The 13,119-nt window shown below is 39.6% G+C and overlaps 1 protein-coding gene across 6 annotated transcripts in view; it reads right to left on the bottom strand.

Annotated features, from left to right (window-relative positions):
- TEC (tec protein tyrosine kinase) overlaps positions 1-13,119 on the bottom strand; it is a 52,632-nt gene that overhangs the window by 2,900 nt on the left and 36,613 nt on the right. For 5 of the 6 annotated variants that reach the window (XM_044418128.1, XM_044418127.1, XM_044418130.1 and 2 more), the window contains 11 exons: positions 12,205-12,386; positions 11,153-11,218; positions 10,642-10,696; positions 10,410-10,489; positions 9,224-9,357; positions 8,067-8,141; positions 5,910-6,081; positions 4,705-4,921; positions 2,495-2,559; positions 1,373-1,491; positions 476-633 (listed from right to left, as the gene is read on the bottom strand). In XM_044418128.1, the coding sequence (XP_044274063.1) occupies positions 476-633; positions 1,373-1,491; positions 2,495-2,559; positions 4,705-4,921; positions 5,910-6,081; positions 8,067-8,141; positions 9,224-9,357; positions 10,410-10,489; positions 10,642-10,696; positions 11,153-11,218; positions 12,205-12,386 (1,323 nt within the window). Of the gene's footprint in view, positions 1-475; positions 634-1,372; positions 2,107-2,494; positions 2,560-4,704; positions 4,922-5,909; positions 6,082-8,066; positions 8,142-9,223; positions 9,358-10,409; positions 10,490-10,641; positions 10,697-11,152; positions 11,219-12,204; positions 12,387-13,119 lie in introns of those variants that run through there. The other variant, XR_006413529.1, reaches the window with a different exon arrangement.

Below are 13,119 nucleotides of genomic sequence, written 5' to 3' on the forward strand. Positions count from 1 at the left end.
AATTCTGGGAGTTGTAGGCATTTTTCCTGTCTAAACTCACATAGGATTGTGCCTTACAATACTTTGGGCAGACAACTAAATACAGTAAGAGGTCCAGGCTTCTCTTCACACTGTAGGTTCTCCAAAACTGTGTAAGCTTCACATTGCCATCTTGGATAGTATCTTTATCATCAATTACTTCATCAAGTGGAATCAGGAATCATCCAACTTTTACTCTTGAGTTTGAATGCAGTTTTTCATTTCCAGACACAGGCTTTATATTTTAGCTCTTAAAGCATGTATGTTCATTGTCCCATCTCTCTTGCTTCATACTCTTTTGTCATTGCTATTATGCTTCAAATGTTCTCTGCTATTTTGAATTGTAAAGAAGAATTGTGTATATTGAGGAATCCCTACTGAGGATGTGACATTTTAGCAAACAACAAAAGCAGTGTCAACTAACTGGCAGCTAAACTGAATTTCAGGGATCACATACCTCATGCCAGCACACCATCATCACATCATAAACATGCTTAGAAGCTAACTTTGGTCGAAATAGACGGTGTCCTTGGCTAATCATAGTCACCACTTCATAGTTTGTGTTAGTTTCAAAGGGCATTTTGCCCTCAGTAAATACTTCCCACATGAGAACACCTGAAAAATTAAGAGATACATATAAGCTGATTGTCACAGAGATGACTCTAGCTGGGTCATGTATTCCAAATGAAAAATATGTTAACAGAAAATTGTAATAAATGCATGTTGTTCTCAGTATCTTCTAGATCTTAAGTCTTTTAAGATTTGCAAAGTTCAAAGACTTCATATGAAGTAAAACCAGTGAGACTGAAAAGGGTAAACACAGCAAAATAAATATTAATATCGCAGGGGAGGTTTGAGGGCCCATTCATACACCTGTTTATCTCATGATGCCTTGATTATATGAAACCAGTATCACAGAATCAATAAACATGGATGGGTCATTTTTAATTCCACATATAAATGCAAAACTCAGTGCAAGGTAAGCTTTTCAAATGATTAACCCTATCACTCAATTAAGACAAATGTAAATTAAATTGATTAGAATATTGTATCAGAAACAGACAGCATAGTATATTTTGCAAACATTTGAGTTTAAAAATACAAATAACATCTGAAACCTGTGAAGTTTGAATTTAAAGTTCATAAGAAAGCTGATGTCTGCAGCCCATTTCATCTAGAGGTCCTAGAACAGAGCTGTTGATCATTTTAAAAGTTTGAATTTGTTTAATCCTATCTTACATGCTCAGTATTTCATCTGATTATTTGAAAAGGCTGACAGTATTATAATATTGATTTGGGGGGGGGGTGAGGGAATCTCTCCAGATTAAACAAACAGACAAACAAATGCTCTTACCAAAAGACCAGACATCTGACTTGCTGCTGAATCGGCTATAGTTAAAAACCTCCGGAGGGCACCACTTCACAGGAAACTTAGCACCTGAAGAGCTCGTGTACTGATCATCAAGTACATACCTAAAAAGGGAAACACTGTGACCTTTCTGGTCTGATATCTACCCTAGAAACCCACAGATACATTTGGCTGAGTCTAACATTTCACAAACTGTGAACCAGAAGTCACCAGTGGCTATTTGGCCTGTTTTCAGGTGGGTCTCAGTGCTGCAAACAGCCCAATACTTCTTGGCTTGACCACCCTGTGCCACAGCAATGGCATCCCATACTTGGCTGCATGGCAGGTGTGGTAGTAATAGTTGGCTAGAGACCACAGCTATTTTTTAAAATGTATTTTAAAAACTGGGGATACAGAGAAAGGAGATGGGAAAGAAGCTATAACAAGAGGACATGAGTGTAAAAACAACATGAGGGAAGGATGAAACAAACTGGCAGATAGGGAGAAGAAACAAAGTGGGTAGGAAAACTTTTAAGAGACCAGGACGGATGAGGAAAACAGTATTAGGGCCTCTGGATCAGCGAATTCTGTTTGAAATAGCTAAGCTGAGTCATGATACCTCCAGAGTCCTTGTCTGTATTTCGCCTGAAGAAAGCGGAATGCTGAACTCCCTATTACAAGGAAATTTCTGCCACAAGGTTGCAACTAGTGGGCCTCAGTTATTTCATCTCAGGTGGAACCTAGGAGCAGAAACTTTGAGAACTCTTGGTTTGGGTAGTGACATCACCACCTACATCACTCCAAGTATGAACAAGGGAACTATTATTTAGATTGAGCCATGTGATCCACAGATGTGACTGCCACCCAAAAGACACCTTCCAGGCTGTTAACTACTTCCTCCTCCTGCCATTTTACAGTCCCAGGTGAACAGGAGGTTTATTAAGTCCTTTCTGGGCTTCCATCTATGGCTGAAGGGCTGTGTTTGATTTGGGGGATCTCATGTTGTTCAAGCATAATTTAGATGTACTTTAGCTTCCCCTGTAATTTAAAGTGATAAGTTTCAAACATTCTAATGCAAGAAAATAAATCCCAAAATCCATTAAGGTAAAAAAGCAAATGGGTCAATACCTTGTCATGCCAAAATCAGACACTTTCACCACCCCTGATTCCTTCACTAAACAGTTCCTAGCAGCCTGAAAAGGAATTGTCATAAGGTTAATGGTGTGGTTCTGTGTGAAGGTGTTCAACTTAAATTCCAACAACCATACACATGCAGAGGCAGTCCTGATCACAATGCACACCACAAGTGGCAGACCAGGAGTCTTTTTACATCTAACAAAATTAGGCTGCAAAGTTAGGTTGCAAAGTTTCCTGGGAACATACCCACCAAATGCAGTGGGACTTCCTTCTGAGTTGATATGTGCATTGTTCATGTAGCATAAATTTTCATTGGCCAGAACCCACTTAAGGTGCATAAAAAGGTCACTAAAGTAGCCCTGTATGTGTACTCTGAGTGCAGGGATAAGGGAAAGAGGACCAGACTAGAATAGCGACTAGACTGTTGGATTGGGATCCAGAAGATCATGGTTCCAGTCCCCATTATTCCACAAAGTTCATTGGGAAAATTTGGATGAGTCACTGACTCTCAGCTTAACCTACCTCACAGGTTTGTTGTGAGGAAGAGGAAGATTGAGAGGAAGATTATGTAAACTGCCTTGAGTTTCTTGAAGGAAAAAGGTGGAATATAGATATAATAAATAAGAAACAAAAAGGTGTGTGTATTTTCAAATCAATCCTAACAGGTAAAAGCCACTGCTCAGTACAGTTTAGGCCTGGTATTGAGCAGTTTTGGGCACCACAGTTTAATAAAGATGCAGACAAACTGAAAAACTTCAGAAGAGGACAGCAAAGATGATCAGGGAACTAGAAACAAAGTCCAGTGAGGAAAGTCTGAAAGAATTGGGCATGTTTAGCCTTAAGAAGTCTGAGGGAACATATAGCACTCTTCATGTAATTGAAAGGTTGTCACAGATAGACAGACCAGGATTTCTTGTGTTGTAAACTGGCTCGAGATGCTAGCAATGGGATGGTCTATAAAAGCTTAAAATTAAATTAAAATAAATCTCTTCTGGATCACCCCAGAGTGCAGGACTTGGAATGATGGGCTCAAGTTACATGAAGCCAGATTCCAGCTGAACGTCAGGAAAAACATCCTGACTGTCAGAGCAACATGACAATGGAACCAATTACCTGGGAAGGTTGAGGACTCTCCCATACTGGTGTTATTCAAGACGTAAAACTGTACAGCCATCTGTTAGGGGTGCTTTAACTCAGAGCCCTGCACTGAGCAGGGAACTGGACTTGATGGCCTTACTGGCCCTTTTCAATGCTATTATTCTACGATTCTGTGTATCTTTACTCAGTGCCTGTTACAACATGGCTTGTACAAAGGAACACTAAAATGGCTCCAGCTGTTTCAGTTTTTGAAAGTTTTATATGGGCAAGAGTTTCATTGAGCTTAATAAGTGTTTTCAGAAATGAAAATAATGTCGGATATTGTCATTGTTGTAATATCCCAGGAATGAGAAAGTGAACAATGTTCTGTTTCATTTCTTCTTGCACTTTCATTTACTATATATTCATAAGCCAGTCCTCATACCAGTGCAACCAGGACTACAGTGACTTGAATAAAATGCTTAAATCCAGTTGACTGTCACACATTAATATCTGAGAGTTGAAAAGCTTAATATTTAACTTCAATGCCTCATTTTCACAGTACATCCCCCCTGCCCACATTAAAATTCTCCAGGAGGATAAATAATAGAAAACATTAAGAATTTTTTCTCTAAATTACCTGAGGCTTAGTTAAATTTGTATCCCGCCATTCATTCAAAGTTCTGTTTTAACCTTAATCACTCAAGTGTCACACATGAGTAGGAGTTTGGGCATGCTTCCAATATAGGGTCATTTTTTAAAATTGAGAATACTTATCAATGCTTCTTAAGTTACTGGAAACTCAAATCTGTTGCCTATGTAAACAGAACAGTTTGGGCTGGACATGGGGAGGTGACCAGATGAAAAGGAGACCAAGGCTTTAATAATTGTGCAAAAGTTAGAATTTGGGCAAGTGCGGTTCATCACTGTACAGTAATGAAACATCACCTTACTTTCCTCTTATGCAAATCTTAAAAGGTACATGAATCCTATCTCCCATTGCCTCTGATCACCTTGAGTTAAGGCAAATTATAGACAGTAAAAAACACTGTTTAAACACCAGTTATTTCACCTTTCTGATTTACACACAAATCAAAATCTAGAGTTTTCTTTGTGATATTTACCAGATCTCTATGAATGAAGCTATTGCTTTCTAGGTATTCCATTCCTTCACATACATCCTGACACATGGTCAGCAGAATGTCCTTACTGAAGTGTCCCCGTCTTTGTCTTAGGTAATTCAGAAGGCAGCCGTGCTCCATGAATTCAGTCACTATGTAAATAGGTCTTTGTTGAGTACAAACGCCATACAGCTGGACTAATTTCGGATGGGTTAGCCTCCTGAAAGGAACCAAAACAAATATAGTGCTGTAATTTCAGAAATTATATTGTATTATCTTCTGCATGGCCTTAATGAACTACTTGGAAAATATGTAATATATATTTGAGGAGCCCAGAAAGCAATTGGCTGGTATAATCATTTTTATTTTATAAAAATCAACAAAATGTAAAAAATACAATCAAAATTGTGAGAGAGCTGATCAGAATAATGCTGCCCATATAGTGCCTTAATGATTGCAATGCTCTTAAATAAAAATGTATTTACTGTACTTGGTGGCTGATGGAGCTAATCAAAGAGGGCTAGAAGCAGATTCCACACAGCAAGAACCATCAGGTGAAAGGTGGTATGTGGAATCGCAGCTCAAGCTTTCATAAGCACAGGGCAAAGCTGCACCTGAAGGTCTTAGGGAGAAGGCAATTCCTAAGGTCCACTGGAGACAGAATGTTTAGGTCAGAGGTGCACAGCCTTTCCCCTGCAAAGGGCCACATTGTTTTTCTGTTGGGGATGCAATGTGAACATACATGCATACTCAGAATTATATGAGTTCACACAGGCACACTTGTCTTGTATTTCAAAAGCTTCCATTCAAGAGACGAGTAGGCAGCTCCTGCTGCACTTCCTTGGGGATAATCTGCCTGGGATCCTCCTATGCCACCACTCATACAGAAACTGCCTCCCTTGCTCACAGCTTTTAACCCATTCCTTCCCCTTCTAAATGTTCTAAAAGCAGACTCTATGGTTCCTAGCACAGAATCCACATTTCCAAAATATTTTTGGAGAAATGTAGAAAGCAGGCAAGAATCTGCAAACACTGTATCCTTGGAGGCTCTTGGAGCTGGAGCATTTCCCCCCTTTTTCAGTGGCAGTGGATGCTGGGGACCTCAGGCATTCACTAGATAGGACTGAGCTGCCAGCTGCAGTCCATTCTTCTTGTGCCTCTCATTTGGGTCCTTACAAGGATTAACTAGGACTTTCGCCGTGACTTACATCATCACTTTAGCTTCTTCTATAAAGTCCTCTTCATACATTGCACCTTCTCGAATTGCTTTGATGGCTACTTTATATTGTGCTCTCCATTTGCCGAGCCGCACCACACCAAAAAGACCACTGCCCAGTTCTCTCATAAAGGTGAGCTCCGCAGGATTGATTTCCCATTTCTCTATAATAAAAGGAAAATAAAACAAAGATGTTCAGATAAATGAAGAAGCCACAAACTCACAAACTAAAACTGAGTGAGTGGATGACAGTGGCCCTGGGGTGGTGGTGGTGGTGGTGGTGGTGGTTTTGTTTGTTTCACTAGCCACACTCTCCATCTCCTCCCACTACCAATTTATTTTGGCTCCTGTTTGAGGATTCCTATTTCTCATTCTCACAGCCTCCCTGCAAAATGGATTTTGGGTAAGATCCAGTCCACTCCTTTACCTACCCATAAAGCCGGGCCCTCAGGCATCCCTACCATCCCTCATCCACTCCATGTTCAGCTTAGTATCTTCTATGTGGGTTCTTTTAGAACTTATCTCCCAACCATCAGATATTTCTAATATGGGTGTTTTTATGTAAGGCAAGTTTTATAAGCAAATGTAGATTTGTAATCTAATCTCACATCCTTAAGCAACACTCTCATCTTTCTTGGTTTGAAAACATACATGCAGTTGCATTCTGATGCTTCTGCAAGTTTATTTTAGATACAACAGAGGTGTTGTTCTTCAGTGGAAAGATGACTTGCAGGTTGGGATTCAATTCGTTCTAAAAGGAATTGTGTCCCCCTTGACAGATCAGGTATGTAGCTTGGAAATGCTCTCTAGCCTGATGCTACTCTGGATCTTCAGCAAGCAGCAAGTAGAAAGTTATGTGTGCCAGCTATGACTCTTCCTAACTCAATCTGCTTTGGCAACAGTTTAGTATGCCTTGGTTACTCACAGTAAACACTGATTCCATACACTCTATGTGGAGCTACACCTCAAGAGTGTCCAGAGCTTTAATTGTGGCAAGTATTACAAACTTGGATGAAAACCAGTGCCATACTTTCTTGAAATCTCTGCATTGTTGGCAATTGTTTTCTGGGCTCAGTTCAAGGTGTTGGGCTTAATTTTCAAAGACCTAAACAGCCTGAGGGACCTGGCTATTTAAAGGACCACAAATCTCGTTATGAATATATTTATTCATAATGAGGCACAAGTAAAAGGACTTTCTCTTGTCTCACATTTCACCATGGAATGTGCTCCTCCAAGAACTATGAGAGCTCCCACCTACCCACCTTAGCTTTTGGACAGCATGTGAAGCTGTACTTTTTTAAATGTAGCCATTCAGGTCATATAGTTTTAGTGGTTTCCTGTTTTATTTATCTGTATTGTTTTAAGGTTTTGTTTTAAATTGGTGTGTACCTCTTTGATGGCTTTTTAGCAATTAGGTAATAATAAAGCAATCATATTAATATTAAATGATTTAAACATATTGCTTCATATCCCATATAAAGTATGTTGAGTAATTTTTAGTCCAGTACCTGAAGTATTTTATTTATTCACCAAGGCCACGTTTGGATAACACAGTAAAACCTGGTTTAGTATGAAGGGCTTGTGCGTTTCCTTCCCCTTTCCTCCTCTGTTTGCCACAGTCATGAGAAGGAATTTGACAGCTTTGCTTCCATGTTGTGAATTAACCATAACTTGTTGTATCATCTGTGATTCCTTTGTCTTTACAACGTATCAGCTATGGGAAGGTCAAGGGGGAGGGTGTTTAACTCAACAGCTGTTTGGCCCAGGAGGGAATTGGCCCATTCATGCCAACTGCAGCTTTCCACTTGATGCAAACAGCTGCCATGGAATGGGTGACCTAGATGGGGGCAAGGGTTAAAGCCTCCATCTCCTGATGGCCTGGTCTATTTACTCAAGAAAAACAAGAATACCAGGACCCATCACATATATAACTTGTTTCACATCTACTTTGTCCCTACATATGAGGGCATAAAGGGCTCAGGAGGCCTTCCAACAATGCAGATATCAAACCATCCACTAGTAAGAAGGAAAACAGACATGCATTTCCAACATTTTAATTCCAACTTTTAGTTCCAACATTTTAATTTCCAACATTTTGTTACAGTGGGAGAAACCAACCATGCATTTTTATATAGGAAAATCAAAGTACCATAACTGAATCCTGCAGTAGCTGGCGAGGGTTTTGCTTTTGGAGTCACGGGATATCTTAACCTCGTCACAAGACCTAAAATTATATGGAAAATCATCTACATCAGAAGATGGGTCAAGCTTTTCTGCTGTTATTAATATTAACCATACTGCTCCTTTACCTTATGACATATGGCATTTCAAAACTAGTTAAATACAATGTTTCAGCACATCCAGCATTTTTCTTAACTTTGTTGTCAAAAATATTAAAGGTAAGAAATGATAACTCTCAACTCCTCAAAAAATTAGGAACAGCGTGGTGTTTTAAAATGTTGTGGAATATAGAACACCTCACACACACACAGGCTACAAATCTTAGAACTTTTAAGGGTTGGAGTTATGTAATGTGCAGCAGAAACCCAGCAGGGCACATAAAACAGTTACTATTCAAATAAAAAATAGCTGACTGGGCACACACAAGCCCTTCAATGCACTGTTGGTAGCTCTTTGATACTGGCTACTAAGTTTAGCACAAACTAAGGTACAGTCATGAACTTCCAACATTTACTTGGAAGTAAGACCCCCCGCCCCCTCCCCCCCCCCAGAAATCATGAAGCGGAGTGTAAGTTTCCCCTGAGTAGGTATCACTGAATACAGTGGATCTCATCTGCAAAAAAAATTGTTACATTTCTTAACTCAGCCTTAATTAACTAGAACTTATTGCCATAGGATGCAAATTGTTTAACTGGGTTCAAATAAAGATTAGACCAAACCATGGAAGTTAGTACTGGTAGCTAAAAGCTGTAAAGTAAGATGACCCAGAAGAAAATCCTTTTACTGAATAGACCAGAGGTAGATGACTTGTAGCCCTCCAGATGTTCTGGCCTGCAACTCCTGGGAGCCCTGACTAGCAAAGCTAGGACTTATAGGCCAAAACAGGCATTATAGGCCAACGAAACCATATGTTGCTCCTGGAACAGATTTTCAGGGGAACATCACTGCCACCTGAGCTCAGTACAGTCATAGAGTTCCATAAAGCACTCAGTATTTATAGTCCAAAATAGTACAGTGGGCTGCAAAGTCTCTACACTTGTCCTGGTAAAGCTTTCCTTGTTCTCCTAAGTTATGAATCTAATTTGTAAGTCAGCACTCATTCAAGTGACAGGTGAACTCATTTACCTGCAGCATTGTGTTGATGATACTCTATTAATTCTGGAATGGAGTTAAAGAGATGCTTTTCTGCTAGATAGTACTGTTTTTGTGGTGTCATCATTTCTTTTATATGATAGTGTCTTATTCCAGATAACCCTTCTCTAAAAAACAATATAATGAGTAAAATATAGCAGAGTATTTTTATATGCAAGGCTGTTATATTGTCTTCATAACAATATGCTTCATTAAATTTTTCCAGATGGATGGTAACCACTATCAAGTTATTCAAAAATGCATTCCCCCCTGCAATGATTATTGAAATGAATTGCAACAAAGCAAATTATGGTCACAAAGATGATGAAGAGCTATATGCTTTACCAATGGAAGGTCTCAGTTTCAGTTCGTGGCATCTCTGAAACCCTGGGGAGCTGCTCCCATTTGTTATAGGCTGGGGTCAGCAGTACAGCAGCCATGGGTTCATTAGAATTTCTAGGCCAGCTGGTGTGCCCACTGGACTCCCTCCTGTGCTCCACACTAACCCATCCCTGCTCCCAGGGCTTGGAGGCTTCTGAAAAACTTATGTTCTGTAGGGCTGTGGGAAGAGGACAGGGGCAATTTTGCCTCCTGCTTCTTCTCCAAAGATGACCAGCCAACCCATCAAAAGTCCCAAACTAGCTAGATGGGGTCTGTGCTTTCATCTAGTTTGCTTAATGGCAATGAGTGAGGAGGGGCGGAGAGAGGTCACTATGGGTTCTGTTCCCTCCTCTCTCGCACCCACTGGATCACTCCCTTTCTTGCTTCTATGAATTCATCTGTGGTCACTGATGTGACCTTGGAAAGCAGCCTGTTGTGGTTCTTTTGTCCATAGTTGTGAGGGAGCCAGTGAGGGGAAGGAATGTGGTTTCGGATACTCCTCCCAAGATTCACTGGCCCAGGAGCTGGAATCTGACATATGCCATGATTACTGGGATACTCTCCAGGTATAACAGGATTAAGGTCTTAGCCTAGTTTGACAACAATGCTAAAACCAGTCCCAGAATGCCCCTTTATGTAATTGAGCTAATCCAGGTACCCATCTGGAAATGGAAAGAAGCATTCGTGTCTGTTTACTCAATGACAGAGATCTTTGTGGTAAAATGTAAGATTTTCCTTTACAAGGCTGGACCTTTGCATTCATACAAGAAATAAATTAGGACTAAAACCAGGGACTTACCCCCCAAATTTTGCATAAAGGGATACCGTATATAAACCTGGTTGACTGGAGTCCCTCACCATAAAACCACCTTCTTTATCCTGAAATCAAAGGGGGGAAATGAAGCTTTATATTCCAAAATACTTTGTGAGTTTTATTATTTGTATTATTCATAAGGATTATTCAATGTATGGATTTCTTAAAATAGATTTCACTATACGAGTATTTGACAAACTAGAATATGAATAGTCACCTCATTTCTGAGAAGAATTTCTGCCTTACTCCTGTTCAGGTTTCTACAGTACCACCTAGGAAGAGAGAAATATTAAAAGCTGAGAACAAAAGAAAGCCAGACTAGATCAAATTAAGGGCCCATCTAATCCAACGTTCTGCTCATACAGTGGGTGCCCACAAGATCTCAGAAGCAGGATATGAATACAGCATCTGCCTCCGGCCCAAGTTCCCCAATACTTGTAACCGCCTCTGACACTACACATAACATATAGCCATCAAGTATAGTAGCTATCAATAGCCTTCTCTGTGAATGTGCCCAATCCCCTCTTTAAAGCCACCCACATTGGTGGCTATCACTGCCACCCAGGGCAGTGAATCCTATAATTCTTAAAAGTTAGCTTGCTGTCATCAGACAAGCAAAATTCAATTATTTGCCTTTGGATGCTAGAATTGACTCAGGCCAATTATTCATCATGCAGTTGCAAAAACAATAATGTGTTTCCATGCATTATGTGTAAATATTTACTTACTCATACTGATCTAAGCTGTTGGATTTCTTTCCTGTTACATAGTTGCTTGGAATATATCCTTTGTTGCTAAAGGTAACAAAAATATACATATATTCAGAAATATAGGAACTTGCCAATTAAAAAAATCTTGATTGAAAACAACTACCAAGAAGGTTAGACAGGACTATGTAAAAGATGAAGAGAAATATTTAATTCCATGCAATATATATTTGATGAAACCAATGCAGGTGCAACTGGTTACTCCCAGAAGCATTCCTGAGATGGAGTACAATTTGTTAAATGTTTAGAAATATCAGAATTAAGGGGGTAGGCAGAAAATATTCTTAATTCCTTCAAAGTTCTCCCTAAGATAGAGCAGGAAGCTGCACTGAGTAGACACTATGCTTTGAGTGGGAATTTACTCTATATAAATGTGTCTGAGACCAAGAACATATTTAAAACAGGTGTGCTCCAATGCATAGAACATGCAAGGTTTATTATAGGCACTAGCAATTATCCCAGTTTATATACCTACACGTGTTATACATAATTATATTTTAACTAAGGTTTTGCATAGAATATTCTGTACTTGTTGAAACTTTATATTGACTAAAGACATAATGTAATGAAGCTGTAGCTGAAAGAATGTAGAAAAAAACATTTTTTTCTAGATAAGGACTGAGCTGTTGAAAAGACACCCTGATGACCAATGCTACCTGCTACTACATAGATAATGCCAAGTCTAGGAGTACCCAGCTCCCGCAAAGTTATGCAATTGGTCTTCCAGAGGATCGCAATTCTATCGAATGCTGGCTGCATACCTCCATCCAATTCAACAAGTCTCTTCAACCACAATAGTGCCATCTTATCTGGATTAAACTTTTGCTAGCTTGACTTTATCCATCCCAAACTGTCTTCAGACACTTGTTCAGGGTTCCCATTTCCTTGACTATTAGTTATAGATGCATGAAAATCACCAACAAAAATACTTGCAAATACCATCTAGTGAATTCACTATACCATAGGGACAATTCTCCCAATTAAAAAGTGATAATAATGGTAACTTTATTTACCCATGTTTATCTCTTGCTTTCCACCAATGAATGTCATTTTTTTCAATTATGGTATATTCTTGACCTCTTTCTAGTCTCAAGTCATGAGGTTCTGTGGGCTGAAAGTCATACATGGCTATTACTATTTCTTCCTCTTCTTCCTCTTCTTCTGGAGGAACAGGTGGTGGGGGTCTTCTTTGGAACTGAAAAGAGTTGTTATAACTAGTATTTATTGACCAATTAAATTCAGAGGCTACTATTTCTAACTGATGAGTTTCTGCATGAAGCTGAATAAAATGCTTTAATAAAACTTAACACATAAAATTCTGCATCTATTTGACTAAAATTTGGCAGGCTTCATTTAGTTAGAAGGTGCTAGCACATCTACAAATTACATCCATTTCTCTCAAAAGTTACAGCCATTTGTTGTTATTTATTGTTTGATTAGAGTTCTAGCCCACTTTTTTCTGATGAACTCAAAGCCGCATACACCATTCTCCTTCTGCTTCTTTCAACCTTATCTCCAAAACAAGCCTGTGAGGTAGGTTGGGCTAAGTCTGTGACAGGCCCACAGGCCCCCAGCTGGCTTCATGGCTGAGTGAGGACTAGAACCCAGATTGCCAGAGTCCCAGCCCCGTGCCCTTAATCACTACACCACACTGGCTATCATGTGTTATCCCTATTAGTCAATGGGGCCGTTTGAAATCTTGGACTAGGTGTGATAGTGTTTTGGATCTGAGCCAAGGTAAGTACAGGGATAGCTAACTCTTTCTGTATGTTCTGATTCTAAGCTGTAAATGTTCCATGCTTGAAGTTTAATTTCCATTTGTGGAGCTTGATGGTAGGAACTAGGCTAAAACCAATGGAAGGGAGAAGCAGGGGTTAGAAGGGAATTACCGAGAACTGCAGGACAGGGGGAAAGTTAAGTGACCCACT

Source organism: Varanus komodoensis, unplaced genomic scaffold (genome assembly GCF_004798865.1).
Source record: "Varanus komodoensis strain SLA01 unplaced genomic scaffold, ASM479886v1 scaffold9, whole genome shotgun sequence".
Taxonomy (NCBI): domain Eukaryota; kingdom Metazoa; phylum Chordata; class Lepidosauria; order Squamata; family Varanidae; genus Varanus; species Varanus komodoensis.